General features: G+C 41.3%; 1 protein-coding gene across 1 annotated transcript; it reads right to left on the bottom strand.

Moving 5' to 3' along the window:
* Positions 1-14,813: 14,813 nt before the first annotated feature.
* LOC306916503 (proteasome subunit alpha type-4-like) lies at positions 14,814-15,575 on the bottom strand (the record flags this gene model as incomplete). Its single annotated transcript, XM_079494392.1, has 1 exon — positions 14,814-15,575. Exon 1 carries the CDS (start codon positions 15,549-15,551, stop codon positions 14,814-14,816), a length of 738 nt encoding a protein of 245 aa, XP_079350518.1. The 5' UTR covers positions 15,552-15,575.
* Positions 15,576-15,992: the final 417 nt, after the last annotated feature.

Raw genomic sequence — 15,992 nt, 5'->3', positions numbered from 1 at the left:
TCACAACTCCTTTGCTGCAGTGCACCTACTAATCATGCTCTTTATTCTTGTCTTGCAGCTTGCCATTACACTCCAGGCACTGAAGGGAATCGGTCTGATCCATGCAGACATCAAATTGGAGAACATCATGCTGGTGAACCAACGAGAACAAGCCCTCAGAGTCAAACTCATTGACTTTGGTCTGGCCGTTCCTGTCTCTGAGACCAAGCGACGGGCCATCGAGCCCAATCTGGAGTACAGGTGAGTTCTACTCTTGGACAATGTCTTAAATTAATGTGTTTTACTGAAAGCAAACATTTAATGACAAGATAGTTATTGCATTGCTATAAAACTTTATTTTCTTTTACAACCCACAGAGCACCAGAAGTATTCCTGGGCCTCCCACTCACAGAGGCCCTTGACATGTGGTCACTGGGCTGTGTCATGGCTAACATGATGCTGAGCGAGGATTTAATCAGCGGGGACACCCGATACGATGTGGTGAGTAATCTATTGATGAACTGCACATTTAAAACAGAATGCTTTTTAGACTCTATTCTGAACAAACACTGTAGTTACACATTCTTCTTATGAGCTGGGAGTTTACTTAAGACTGAATTGTTGAATATCCTCTGTTTTTTTTCTTTCTGCAGCTTCAATCCATCTTCTCGATGCTTGGTATGCCAGCACAATCTCTCTTGGATACCGGACTAAAGACATGCAACTATTTCATCCCAGAGAACAATATGTGGAGATTTAAGGTACCCCCCCCCCCCCCCAACACACACACACACACACACACACACTTGGTGTAATAACTTCCTCTCTTATATTCAAGTATCCTTGCTCATATTAATTCAAATCCCTGAAACTAACTTTTGTTTTTGTTTTGTTTTGATATAGAAACCAAAGGAGTATTACGTAGGGGGAGAGAAGAGGAGAGGAGAGAGAAGAGAAGAGGACGAAGACGAGGATGAGGACGAGGATGATGAGAGCTCACTGGAAGCGGACGTGTTCGACTTTGACGATGCCGACAAAACGTCTTGTGACGTCTTCATGGACCTGTTGAAACGGATGCTTCACCTGGATCCAGAGGAGAGGATAACACCTGAGCAGGTGTTGAACCATCCCTTCATCACCACCAAGCCAAGTCCCACCTAGTCTCTCTCTCTCTCGAGACAGACGGTTGAATTCAACGGAAAAGAGGACGCTGTTTTTATTTTATTTTTTTCATGATGGGTTCTCAGATTGAGTCCCACCAAACCACCTCGTAGCAAGTCCACAAATAGTGTGGGATCTTGAGGTGGTGTTTTTTTTGTGTGAAATAAAATTGGAAATGCTTCTTTTGCAAGAACAGACTCAATGCATAGATTACACTCCACTGCTGTTGCACTGCATGGTACTGTCACTTATGTCTGTTAAGAGACTGCTGCTGGAAATGTTTGACTACTTGCAAAATAAGCATTTCCAATTTTATTTATTATTCCCATGCACATTATGTATATTAGACATTTTAGACATTGTGTTACGTTCACATCATTGGCTGCATGCATTCCAACTGAGAGAAGAAATTAGCACAATACATTTTGTAAATAATTGTTCTATTGATATGTGTTTTAAGTTGTAAACATGGTTGAAATATGTGTTGTGTATGTTCTTTTTTTATATACATTTTGATATTTTCCAGTTATATCTCTACATTGATTGATTTCATACTATAGGTAGACAGTCCTTGCAGGGTTTCTTCATTATTTTGCATTAAAATTACTTTGAATGAAAGCTTAATCACAACCCATTGAAACTAATGTCACACCCCTGAAAATGACTCAAATCATGAAGGCAGCATGCAATTTACGTGGAATCTTTCACAGACTTTCATACTAGTCTACTACTACTAGCCATATGCACTCATGTTTATGTTGCATGTCATGGTAGGCCTACCTGCAATTTTTTTTGCTGCTAGTATTGAAGTAGCGTTGTGTATATATATATTTTTGTTCAACTTTTTTTCTTCTAGTATTGAAGAAGCATTTTTTTTGTTCAACTATTTTTTAAAGTGGCATCTGTATATATTATTTCTCTCAAATAAATGGTTACATTCCTACAGTTGATCTGTTGTTGTTGTTCTTGTTGTAGTAACGACCCAGCACACTCAAACAAAAGAGGCTGATGACCCCCCTTGGGCCCCCTCCACTCTCACTATAACTAGACACATACCCCCCCCCCCCCTCTCTCTCTCTGTTTAAAAGTACAGGAAAAATCTCAAAGTACATGTACAAATATAGTACAGGTAAATCTCTCTCTCTCTCTCTGTTTAAAAGTAGGCTACTATCATGTATCACACGGTGTGATACATGGGTGGGGCAACAAGTAATCAGACTTGTGAAAGAACACTGACGAAACTACTGACATCGCCAACATTGTCTACACGCTACTACTCTATTTGTTGTATTCTATATTCAGCTCTAAATGATTCTCACTACTGTTAATAACAGCGACTACACTGAGTTTTCTATAGATCATAACATTATTTAGGTGGACCTGTTTTTTAAATATTTAATATTTCATTACATTTCTTCTCTTCTGAAAAATAAAAATATAAAAAGTGAAAGGGGATGAGTAGAATTGTGGTGGTTCTCGAAATATCTTCTGTGCATGGCAGCAGTAGATGCAAATATGTGTGGAGAGAAACTCTATTCAACCCTGTCGTGAGTTTAATCATGCTTGTGTGAATATATTTATTTTATGTATGGCACTCTTGCATTTGTAGTGTTTCTCTCCAGTGTTTCTACCCCATCTCAATATGGTAGGCCTATGATGTTCCAAGGCCCCCCAGAAGCAAAGATTTGAGGTGAAAATGTTTGCTTAAAAAATACTGTACAGATAAAAAAGGGGTTAGGGTTAAGTTTATTGTTATAAGCAGGGAACCCTGAGCCCCGGTCTTATTTACTATTCCCAAAGACAAGAACTAAAGGTGGTTTTGGGGATGGGATCAGATTTCCAGGTATTTCCTCATGATGTTCATCAGTTCAGAATCCCTTCTATTACCATCATCTCCACATCAATATGAAAAGCTGTCAAGCTGTATTTATAGGTCAAAGATGCAAGGATAATAACACACATGGTGCCACCCAAGGATATAGTAGCATAGTTGACAAAGCGAACACCAGTTTATAGAAGAAGGAAAAGTTGATCATAAACTTGAAAAGTACCCCTAATGTATAGTTTGTATTGTTTGTTCATAGAAATATTTATTTTGCAATGCATTATGGGTAATGCACTTTATAGGAATGTGACTGGCAAAGTCAGGTGAATTAACTACCAGTTTATCTAGCAGTGATTGATACAGCAGCTAGCTATCATAAACAGCTCACAAGTAAAGTAAACAGTCAACAAGTAAAGCTTAACAAGTAAAACTTAAATAGCCTATGAATGTAATAATATAATTCTACATTGAGAAAGAAAAATAGTAATGGTTAGAACCACACAGCACTTTGTAGCATGCTCCGTAAAGACACTTGGCCCACAATGCCAACATTATGGGTTCAATTCCCATTTAAGGAGTCCTTTGGTGAGGTTTGGACCAACTGTCTTGAGGCCAATTTTGGAGGTAAAAATTCATGTTAATGCTTTAGAGAAAGTGCCAAAATCCACCATGATCTTAATGGAATGGAAAAACATGTTTATAAAATAACAAATAAAATGAACATGATTGTGTAGAATGTGTCTTTAACAGTTTGACTGTATCAAAACGTTTTCCACATTGCTTGCATTTGTAGCGTTTCTCTCCAATGGGCCTTTTCCACACTCAGTACAGTGCAAGGCTTTCACTCCTGCATGTATGTGTGTGTATCCATGACACTGAGTAAAACTCCTCCCACACAGTTCACAGTTGAATTATTTCTTTCCTGTGTGAATTCTGTAGTGTTTCTCTAAAATCAGGGACTTTCTGAAACCTTTTCTACATTAGCCACATTGTATGGTCTTGGTATGGCTTCTCCAGTGTGAATTATCTGGTGATTTTTCTTTTTCTTGACGGAGACACACATGGAGACACACACATACATGCAGGAGTGAAAGCCTTGCACTGTACCGAGTGTAGAAAAAAGCTTTAGTAGGCCTATAACTCCAGGTTCTTTAATCTCCATCAGAGAAGTCACACTGGAGAGAAACACTACAAATGCAAGAGTGCCATACATAAAATGCTATCTAGCCTATTCACACAAGCATGATTAAACTCCCGACAGGGTTGAATAGTTTCTCTCCACACATATTTTCCTCTACTGCTGCCATGCACAGAATATATTTCGAGAACCACCACTATAGACCAAGCAATGGTCAAACACCTCCTTCTAGTGACAAAACAGTGAGCATAGCATTGAATGATCCTCCATCATTATGCACTACTGAATGACAATTGAATGTTAAAGCGGCTCTGTTCTTTTCAGACAACTAGGACAATGACTATGTTTTAATGACAATGGAACACCATCCGTATGCACCACTTTGACTGCATTTCATGTGAATGGTAAAGCCATAGCAATGGTCAAACACCTCCTTCTAGTGACAAAACAGTGAGCATAGCATTGAATGATCCTCCATCATTATGCACTACTGAATGACAATTGAATGTTAAAGCGGCTCTGTTCTTTTCAGACAAAACTAGGACAATGACTATGTTTTAATGACAATGGAACACCATCCGTATGCACCACTTTGACTGCATTTCATGTGAATGGTAAAGCCATAGAAGACCAATCAATGTATCACACGGTGTGATACATGGGTGGGGCAACAAGTAATCAGACTTGTGAAAGAACACTGACGAAACTACTGACATCGCCAACATTGTCTACACGCTACTACTCTATTTGTTGTATTCTATATTCAGCTCTAAATGATTCTCACTACTGTTAATAACAGCGACTACACTGAGTTTTCTATAGATCATAACATTATTTAGGTGGACCTGTTTTTTAAATATTTAATATTTCATTACATTTCTTCTCTTCTGAAAAATAAAAAATCACACCCGTGTGAACTGAGTGGTGTAAGGTTTTATATAGCATGATCAGCTGTGGTCTGACGTAATGTCTGACCACAGACAGCTGTGAGTCCACCGTCTTTAAAGATCTTTGGCTAGGTAGGGTCGTCTTCTGATGTGATGATTTGTGACCATGAAGTTGATTCAGCTGTAGTTTTTGTCCGATGTGAGGTATTATATAAGGTAAGGTATTATATAGCCTGATCAGCTCTGATCTGACGTAATGAAATCACACCCGGATGTGATTTCACAACTGGCTTTTTTTGTGCAGAAAAAATGAGCATGGTTGCTACGGTCATCCAGTTCACCCGGGTGTGATTTAATTACGTCAGAAATTATTTTGAACATAGCAACCATGCTCATTTTTTTCTGCACACAAAAGCCAGTTGTAGGAGTGGTTTACACCACTCAAAAATATAAAAAGTGAAAGGGGATGAGTAGAATTGTGGTGGTTCTCGAAATATCTTCTGTGCATGGCAGCAGTAGATGCAAATATGTGTGGAGAGAAACTCTATTCAACCCTGTCGTGAGTTTAATCATGCTTGTGTGAATATATATTTATTTTATGTATGGCACTCTTGCATTTGTAGTGTTTCTCTCCAGTGTGACTTCTCTGATGGAGATTAAAATAACCTGGAGTTATAGGCCTACTAAAGCTTTTTCTACACTCGGTACAGTGCAAGCCAGGCTTTCACTCCTGCATGTATGTGTGTGTCTCCATGACACTGAGCAAAACTCCTCCCACACAGTACACAGGGACTTTCTGAAACCTTTTCTACATTAGCCACATTGTATGGTCTTGGTATGGCTTCTCCAGTGTGAATTCTCTGGTGATTTGCAATGAAAGGGCTTCTCTCTGTATGGACGCAATGATGAGTCTAAGTCACAATATTGGTTAATAGTCCCCTCTGTTCTTCCACGAGACCATGTAGTGTTGGATGTTTTGTCTAACTAGTTACAAAATAAATCTTTCGTTTTAGTCGAGCTGTCAAAGACAGTATCTTTCGTATCTTTCCTCCAAAAGACATTCTAGTCTAGTGCCTGCCCCTTCTGGACTGGACATCAATCACATCACTTCAGAAGAATACCCTTTTTTATAGTTTATACCCTCTCACCAATGTTTTTAGACATTATATAAAGTGTCCTATAATGTTGGAACATAGCTATGGCTACTTTATGATGGAAATTGTAGCATGATGTTTTATTTTTTAAAGAGTTACATATGCCCTTATATTTTTCATATGTGAATTTAGTTTGCCAACTTGGAGACTGGGGATGTTATCAAGTAGGCCCATTTGTAACATGGGGCCAAATACCCCCCCCCCCCACTCCCCCCACCAGAAACTCACACCTTGGTAAAGGGGTTACCTGATTGGTCAGAGAGGACCCTAAGTACCCTGACTAGACTGCATATATACTAGGTTGGGGTCAGTCTACTCTTCAGAGCAGATCATCTGAATCTAGAGAAAGCAGCAGGAGAAAGATCTAGGACTCAACGAACACACCATGCCTACATTAATGACCAGGAGACAACCGGAGAGCAAAGGATTAAAACTCAAAGTAGGAGGTCTGAAAAAGCACCGCTTTGAACCATACCATCGCTCTTCAAGGACATGTACAGGTAAGGAGAAATGTCCAAATGAGAAAAAATACACTTGTATTAGTATGGTCTGAGTCACCTATAGTAAATATATACCATAGATGTCTCTATAGCATATTCTGTAAATCAAAATGCTAATAGATATTTATGACATTTTATTAGATTCAATGTGAGGATACTTGAGCAAATTAATCACTAACTGTGGATTCAAAATGTCTCTTTCATAATCTTTGTAGTCCCTGAATCAGCAGTGATATAGAATAGATATTATGATTTAGATATGATGATAAGGAATATATAGTTAAACAAAAAGTGGAGATATATCCAAGATGCCAATGGAATGTCATGGTACTTATTGGTTATTTTGTATCATAATCCAATTGACTCTAAATTATCGGTCTCTGTCCTCTCTCTTTAGGTGGTTCCATGGACAAAGCCATCCGACACTCCAACATGTCCAGCTCTGAACCAGACGTGGTGTTCATCTCTGAAGATGTCCCGTCGCCAGCGGTCTACATTGAGATTATGACCACCAACTCCCCCATGCACTTTGACACAGAGTGGGGCAGGACCTGTTCCACTCTGTGTTGTGGCAAAATTGAACAGGACCTGTTCAATTTTGTCATCGTCCCTTTCCCGGCGGCTTACGTCGACATCCTGACCACGTCCACCCCCCAACAACACGCCATCGTGTCCTGCTCAGATGTCCCTAATTCCCCAACCACGCCACTGACCAAAGTGACCACCAGCTCCTCCTCCCAACACTCTGATGGTCCAGGGTTGGATTCAGAGAGTTGCATAGCCGAGCAGGACATGCTGGATGGAGGCCAGTACATCGTCACAAGCTTCATGGCGGAAGGGGGCTACGGGATGGTGGCCAAAGCCATCAACACGCGTACATGTGACATGGTGGCCATCAAGATAATAAAGAAACGCAAGAATTACGACGAAGTGGCAGAACACGAGGTAAGGCATTGCTTTGGAGAAAAAAAATGTGTGTGTGCATCATTTGTTATATGACGCTGTGTCTAAATCTGTCTTCTTGTATTCCCAGATGGCCATGTTGCAAAAGCTGAGAGTCCTGGACCCTGACACGTGTGGAATAGTGAGATTTCACGACAGCTTTGTCCACAACGGATTGAGATGCATTGTGTTTGAGTCTCTGGATGTCGATATCACGGAATTCTTGAACGGAAGAGATTCTCGTCTGTCCATGACGGAGATGAGACCCATCGTCCAGCAGGTATGAGTTTGAAATGAGAAGTGATGACAACAATATTGAGTTAGACTTCACAACTCCTTTGCTGCAGTGCACCTACTAATCATGCTCTTTATTCTTGTCTTGCAGCTTGCCATTACACTCCAGGCACTGAAGGGAATCGGTCTGATCCATGCAGACATCAAATTGGAGAACATCATGCTGGTGAACCAACGAGAACAAGCCCTCAGAGTCAAACTCATTGACTTTGGTCTGGCCGTTCCTGTCTCTGAGACCAAGCGACGGGCCATCGAGCCCAATCTGGAGTACAGGTGAGTTCTACTCTTGGACAATGTCTTAAATTAATGTGTTTTACTGAAAGCAAACATTTAATGACTGCATTTGACAAGATAGTTATTGCATTGCTATAAAACAATATTTTCTTTTACAACCCACAGAGCACCAGAAGTATTCCTGGGCCTCCCACTCACAGAGGCCCTTGACATGTGGTCACTGGGCTGTGTCATGGCTAACATGATGCTGAGCGAGGATTTAATCAGCGGGGACACCCAATACGATGTGGTGAGTAATCTATTGATGAACTGCACATTTAAAACAGAATGCTTTTTAGACTCTATTCTGAACAAACACTGTAGTTACACATTCTTCTTATGAGCTGGGAGTTTACTTAAGACTGAATTGTTGAATATCCTCTGTTTTTTTTCTTTCTGCAGCTTCAATCCATCTTCTCGATGCTTGGTATGCCAGCACAATCTCTCTTGGATACCGGACTAAAGACATGCAACTATTTCATCCCAGAGAACAATATGTGGAGATTTAAGGTACCCCCCCCCCCCCCCCAACACACACACACACACACACTTGGTGTAATAACTTCCTCTCTTATATTCAAGTATCCTTGCTCATATTAATTCAAATCCCTGAAACTAACTTTTGTTTTTGTTTTGTTTTGATATAGAAACCAAAGGAGTATTACGTAGGGGGAGAGAAGAGGAGAGGAGAGAGAAGAGAAGAGGACGAAGACGAGGATGAGGACGAGGATGATGAGAGCTCACTGGAAGCGGACGTGTTCGACTTTGACGATGCCGACAAAACGTCTTGTGTCGTCTTCATGGACCTGTTGAAACGGATGCTTCACCTGGATCCAGAGGAGAGGATAACACCTGAGCAGGTGTTGAACCATCCCTTCATCACCACCAAGCCAAGTCCCACCTAGTCTCTCTCTCTCGAGACAGACGGTTGAATTCAACGGAAAAGAGGACGCTGTTTTTATTTTATTTTTTTCATGATGGGTTCTCAGATTGAGTCCCACCAAACCACCTCGTAGCAAGTCCACAAATAGTGTGGGATCTTGAGGTGGTGTTTTTTTTGTGTGAAATAAAATTGGAAATGCTTCTTTTGCAAGAACAGACTCAATGCATAGATTACACTCCACTGCTGTTGCACTGCATGGTACTGTCACTTAGGTCTGTTAAGAGACTGCTGCTGGAAATGTTTGACTACTTGCAAAAGAAGCATTTCCAATTTTATTTATTATTCCCATGCACATTATATATATTAGACATTTTAGACATTGTGTTACGTTCACAGCATTGGCTGCATGCATTCCAACTGAGAAGAAATTAGCACAATACATTTTGTAAATAATTGTTCTATTGATATGTGTTTTAAGTTGTAAACATGGTTGAAATATAATGTGTTACCTTGAAATATGTGTTGTGTATGTTCTTTTTTTATATACATTTTGATATTTTCCAGTTATATCTCTACATTGATTGATTTCATACTATAGGTAGACAGTCCTTGCAGGGTTTCTTCATTATTTTGTATTAAAATTACTTTGAATGAAAGCTTAATCACAACCCATTGAAACTAATGTCACCCCTGAAAATGACTCAAATCATGAAGGCAGCGTGCAATTTACGTGGAATCTTTCACAGACTTTCATACTAGTCTACTACTACTAGCCATATGCACTCATGTTTATGTTGCATGTCATGGTAGGCCTACCTGCAATTTTTTTTGCTGCTAGTATTGAAGTAGCGTTGTGTATATATATTTTTGTTCAACTATTTTTTAAAGTGGCAACTGTATATATTATTTCTCTCAAATAAATGGTTACATTCCTACAGTTGATCTGTTGTTGTTGTTCTTGTTGTAGTAACGACCCAGCACACGCAAACAAAAGAGGCTGATGACCCCCCTTGGGCCCCCTCCACTCTCACTATAACTAGACACATACCCCCCCCCCCCCTCTCTCTCTCTCTGTTTAAAAGTACAGGAAAAATCCAAAGTACATGTACAAATATAGTACAGGTAAATCTCTCTCTCTCTCTGTTTAAAAGTAGGCTACTATTGTGAATCAGTGGACATGACAGCTTAAACACAACTCTTCTTTTCAAAACTCAGAGTCAATAATAAGGCAAAGCAACATCATCACACATGTATGTCAAGACTGAAGTAGTCGATCCCAGATAATCCCCCCAATCATCACAAACAACACAGGAATATGCAAGAGCGCAGCACAATCAAACAGCTGTCAGTGAGACATAACAGCTACATGTAAAAATCTCTCTCTCTCTTTGTTGGGGCGACTTCTCCGGACTTTTGGGGGCGAATTCTCCGGACTTTTGGGGGCGAATTCTCCGCGCGTTGGGGCGACCGCTCTTCCCGTTGGGGCGACCGCTCTTCCCGTTGAGGCGACCGATCTTCGCCGCTTTGGGGCGAGTTGGAAAAGGGGCGAGCCGTCTCGTATTCGCTGACATGGCTCCTGGTGTGACTCATAGCAGACCCCTGAGCAGTGTTGGAGCAGTGGTGCGCCTCACGTACGTTTGTAACATCCACTGTTCACACACCCTCTTGGCAATTTGAAAACACACCAAATCTCTTTGTCAAATATAAATACTCAGCCATATGCCCAACACAATCTCACAAATAACAGTCCTATTGTGATGAATAATTGGGGAGGATAAATCACAGATCTGCAATATGTGACGATTAGAGAGCAAAGGTGACATTAGATAATAATAAAGCTTCGTCAAACCACATGCTTTAAGTCATCAAAATAATAACAGTCCTATTGTGATTAATTGGGGAGGATAAATCACAGAGCTGCAATACAGTATGTGACCATTAGAGAGCAATAAGTGAAAGGTGACTGTGTGAGTGAAACTGGTCGAGTATATATGGAAATGTTTATGTGGCATTTTCATTATGGGTAATATACCAAGAATACGAGACCGCTATAGAGCGTCGCAGTCCCGCCCCTTACCATGGACCAGGAAATGATTCTCCGTTCATTTTCCTCATAGACATTTCAGAAAGTATTTATTTAAAGACGTTTACGCCGCGGACAAAGCCAACTCGAGTCGTGACAAATCATGACAACAAACAAAATTTTTGGGGCCGAAAAAATAATTAGAAAGAAGAAAAAAACGGCAGGTTACAACACTTTTTTGTTGTTTTTCTTCTTTGTAATTATTTGTTTGGTCCAAAATATTGTTTGTGTTGTCATGAGTTGTCACGACTCGAGTTGGCTTTGTCCGTGGCGTAACCGTCTTTAAATAAATACTTTATGAAATGTCTATGGGAAAAATGCATTGGGTTTCATTTCCTGGTCCATGGTAGGGGGCGGGACTGGGACGCTCTATATACGGGTACTTTAGGAATGAGATTGACAATTGGTCATAGCAGATTATCTAGCAGCTGTCATTGTTGCTGTCATGTTGTTGTAAAAGCTTTACATAAATATAAATGTATTGATATAATCCTGCATTGAAAGTAAAAAATACTTGGCCCTCAAGACCTTTAATTATCATCATCATTATCATCATAACCTTTCCCCCCATTTTTTATTTGTTATAGTAGTAAAGTAGAAAAGTGATTTTGGGGATGGGATCAGATGAAGTTCTCAGTCATTTTCACAACCACTTCATGTTCTCTATCAGGGCCCCAGCAGGTCATCTAACACCTGAAGGACTCAGGCTTGTTGATGTCCTCCCAGGTCAACCGGTGAACATATGGCAGGAGGACTGATGACTCCCCAATTTATCATCATATCACCATCCAAAATTGGAAAGTAGTTGAGCTGTATTTATGGGTAGCAGATGCAATGATAATCAAATACATGGTGCCACCCAAGCATAAATGGCTGATTATAAGTTATTATAATAACTATTTCACAAAGCAAACACCTGTTGCTAGCTAAAGAAAAAGTTGATAAATAACTTGAAAAGACTGCCTAAATAATTGTTTTTTATTGTTTGTTCATGGAAATATTTAGTTGGCAATGCATCATGGGCAATCTGGGAACCCATTGGCAAAACAAAGGAAAAACAGCGCCCCCAACAGTCTGTCTCGAGAGACTACATCATTGGTAACACCTTAGGAATGTGATGGGCTGGCAAAGCAGACGTTCCAGTGAGCCAACTGATTATGAAGCAGTGACTGATGCAGCAGGTACAGTAGCTGTCACAAATGAGTCATGTAAATATAATGATATAATCCTGCATTGATGGAGTAGTAAAGTGGTATAGCTACAGTAGCCATAGCCCACACATTCTCAGATATAAGTCCTAGACCTATAGTGATGAATTGGACAGAAGCAGAATTGCAACTGTGCTCCAAGTTTTATAGCATGCTGTGTAAAGACGCATGGCCCACAATCCACATAAGGTGGGGGACAGGGTTCAAATCCCACTTAGGGTTATTATTATTTTCTTTCTTTCTTTCTTTCTTTCTTTCTTTCTACGATTTAGCTAGTGCGCCCAAGCCGGCGACCTTCGGGGATAGTGGTCAACTGGCCATAGTGGCCAGTCCAACATGGCCGCCACCTGTAACAGTTTTGGCTGTAACTTTTGAACCAGATGAGCTAAAAATGAAAACTTGGTGTCTGTCTATTTAATGTTTTTCTGAGCTTTAGAAACATGTTGGAATGCTCAGTAGTGGAGTAGAAGTAAAAGTATTGCCAATTGTAAATAATCCAGCAAAGTAAAAGTACCTCAAGAGTTCTGCTGTCATTTGAGTTTACATTTTTTACTGAACCTTTTCCCACACTGGTGGTAGTGTTTTTCTCCTGTGTGAGTTTTCTGATGTAGCGGTAGGTAGTTTTAGTTTTCTGATGTAGCGGTAGGTAGTTTGTTTGTTTGTTTGTTTTTCCTGCACAGGTCACAGTAGCCACAGTAGTTTCTCTGTACCTATAGTTGGCCAGGAATGAAATCTGGGATGGAGAATTAAACATTGATAAAATACTTCACACCACAGGTTGCAGAATTCCAGCCACTCAACAATACTGTGTTATTGTCATAAGATGTATATTGGTCACATGACATCTCGTGTGTGTGTGTGTGTGTGTGTGTGTGTGTGTGTGTGTGTGTGTGTGTGTGTGTGTGTGTGTGTGTGTGTGTGTGTGTGTGTGTGTGTGTGTGTGTGTGTGTGTGTGTGTGTGTGTGTGTGTGTGTGTGTGCGTGCGTGTAAATATGGTTGGTCAATCAATGGAGTGTGCGATGCTGCAATAGCCTAATATACTGTATCTCCCAAAGGGCTTAGTGGGCGGTGTGTGCAAACGCTACTGATATGGACAAAATGGACAAACACTCGTACCGATATAGACAAATAGAACGTTTGACTTGGGAGACCGGGTTGCAGATATACATGTTTTACACACAAAGTAAAAAAGTTTGAAAAGTGAAAAAGTTTGAGCGGAAATAAAATTGTGTTTTGAATGTAGTGACACAAACGGGATACAAGACACTAACTATACTCTGTGTGCTGTGTTGGAGTTTATAAACACACTTTTGACATAGTTTAATTATATATGCTATTTTTAATATGAACTCAATCCGTTATCTTTTTCAATGTGGTTTGTTTTGGATTCTTTGGAGTAAGAGGGGATCAGGAGCAGTCCTTATTTTGGAACAAGAACAAATGAGATTGAATTGATAGGTGAGTAATGTAAGGAATGACAGCTTGCTCAGTCTCTCAGTTGAACTGTCATTTTAAAACTCCTATCCTAAGACCGGCTAAACCTCTAGTCTCATATAATTGGTCCTCAATCATCCTCATTACAAGATGGCACAATTCCCGCCTACTCACTCTGGTGGGCTCTGGACAGTTCAGAAACCCATAGAGTAAAAGGATAGAGACTGAACTGGCGCGAAGCTCCGCCCCTGAACTGGCGCGAAGCTCCGCCCCCCAGCTATTCATGTCAGTGGAAGTTGCTCAGTGGCGTTTTGAAGCACCCGGAAGACTGCCGGAAGTACCGTCTCAGAACGTCTACTTCCGCATTGGTGGTCAAATGCGGAAGTGCAACCGAGCGCTCAATGTTAAAGCCCAGCTCCACGGGTCCGCCTGTAGTCCCTCCTCCTACCACTAGGGCCGAGCGCCTCAACGTTGAATAGCCTCACTGGCCCCTTGCAGAAACCTGCCTACCTACCAATGACATCATCAATGGGGATTCCAAGTGAATAGAAACTACAGCCTTTCTCTTCCTGAAAGTTAGCATGCTGAAATATAAGTCATCATTCTTGCACTTATACAAAAATCACACTTGAGTGAGGGGCACTCTTATCGTCATACATTATCACATTCTGTGCTCAGCCAATCAAATCATCACATTCTGTGCTACAAACACACACAAAGCTGTGCATCCTTCAATGACCCAGACAAGTCACATTATCTCGAAGAAATAATATCTTGATTGAACTGATATATTCGCCTCCCCGCTACGACTCGGGCAAAGCAAAGGCCTTGCAAAATTAAATAACGGGGCTGTCAGGGCATACAGTGCCACTTTTTTCTTGATTATAAATTATTAATAATAAAGAAATTATTAAACTTTTTGAACTGTTGTCTTATACTGCATGGAAGACAATTGAGGTTGTATTGGGTTGAAACCCAAACATGGAGATGTCGTACTGTACGTCACATTCTGACATCATAGTAGACAGCCTCATTTGAGGCACGGGCACTGCTCAGGCCTCTTCTGCGTTGTGCCTCTCTATGAGCTCCTCCACCTCCCTCCGCTTCAGCACCCTGATCTTTGTCTTGCCGTCTTCCCGCGTCAGAGTGGCGATCTCCACCTTCTCTGCCGAGAGCTTGGTGGCATCCATGGTCCTGTTGAGGACCTTGACGGCCAGGGCCAACGCGGCGGCCAGCGTCATCTCTCCCTCTTTGAACTCCTGCTTCAGCATCGACACCGCGGCGCCGCTGCTGTTGCCGATGCAGGTGGCCTTCCAGCCTCCGTAGTTGCCGCTGGGGTCACTCTGGTACAGCTGGAACCCGTAGTGTTTGTCCCAGCCCATGTAGAGCAGGGACACGCCAAACGGCCTCTTGCCTCCGAACTGCATGTAGGCCTGTTTCATGTCGCACAGGTGCGTCACAAGCTGCTCGCAGGGAACAGGCTCCCCGTACTGCAACACATATCTCTGTGCGATTAGTCGCAGCTGGTTTGTGAGAACATTAGCATCGGATGTGATCCCGGCGACACTGCAAGCCATGTCCTCGTTGAGCTTGTAAATCTTCTCCGAGAAGAAAGTGTCGTCAAGCAGTTTGTGGACGTTGCGCGTCTCTGCAGCTAACAGGACGCCATCGTTCGCCAGAATTCCCAGACATGTTCCAGCATGACCGATTGCTTCCATGGCGTATTCCACCTGGTATAAGCGTCCTTCAGGGGAGAAGATGGTTGTTCTGGAATCATATCTGCGAGACATTCTCACTTTAGTGTAGACTCAAAACCTTTCAGTTTGATGCTGGTTTCACTGTAAGTTCAGATATTGAGTCCTTACAGCATGTTCAACTCCACTAATGGGACAGTGCAGCACTGACATGATTATTTATATCCACAGACTCTCCCGAGTTGATGTGTCATATCTGTGTGCTGATTGGTCAGAGGTTTTCAAAAACATCTCAGTTGCTATGGCAGCAGAAATGCACACATTTGTTAAGATGTGGCATTAAGTTGGTCACAACGCTGCTTTACAACGTGTGTGTCTAATTCTGTCTGTCTCTCGCATGTATTGTATGTCTCGCCTATATGCATGTCTGGTGTGATTGGAATGGGATGGAGTGAAGAGAAAGAGGCAATCAAAGTAATCAAAGACATGTTGTATTTCTGAGATAGACGTTTTATTACATGAGCAGTAGTTATCCAG

Source organism: Electrona antarctica, assembly GCF_951216825.1.
Source record: "Electrona antarctica genome assembly, chromosome: 23".
Lineage (NCBI taxonomy): Eukaryota > Metazoa > Chordata > Actinopteri > Myctophiformes > Myctophidae > Electrona > Electrona antarctica.
Note: the sequence above shows the minus strand (reverse complement) of the source record. Positions and strands in the feature narration are given on the sequence as shown.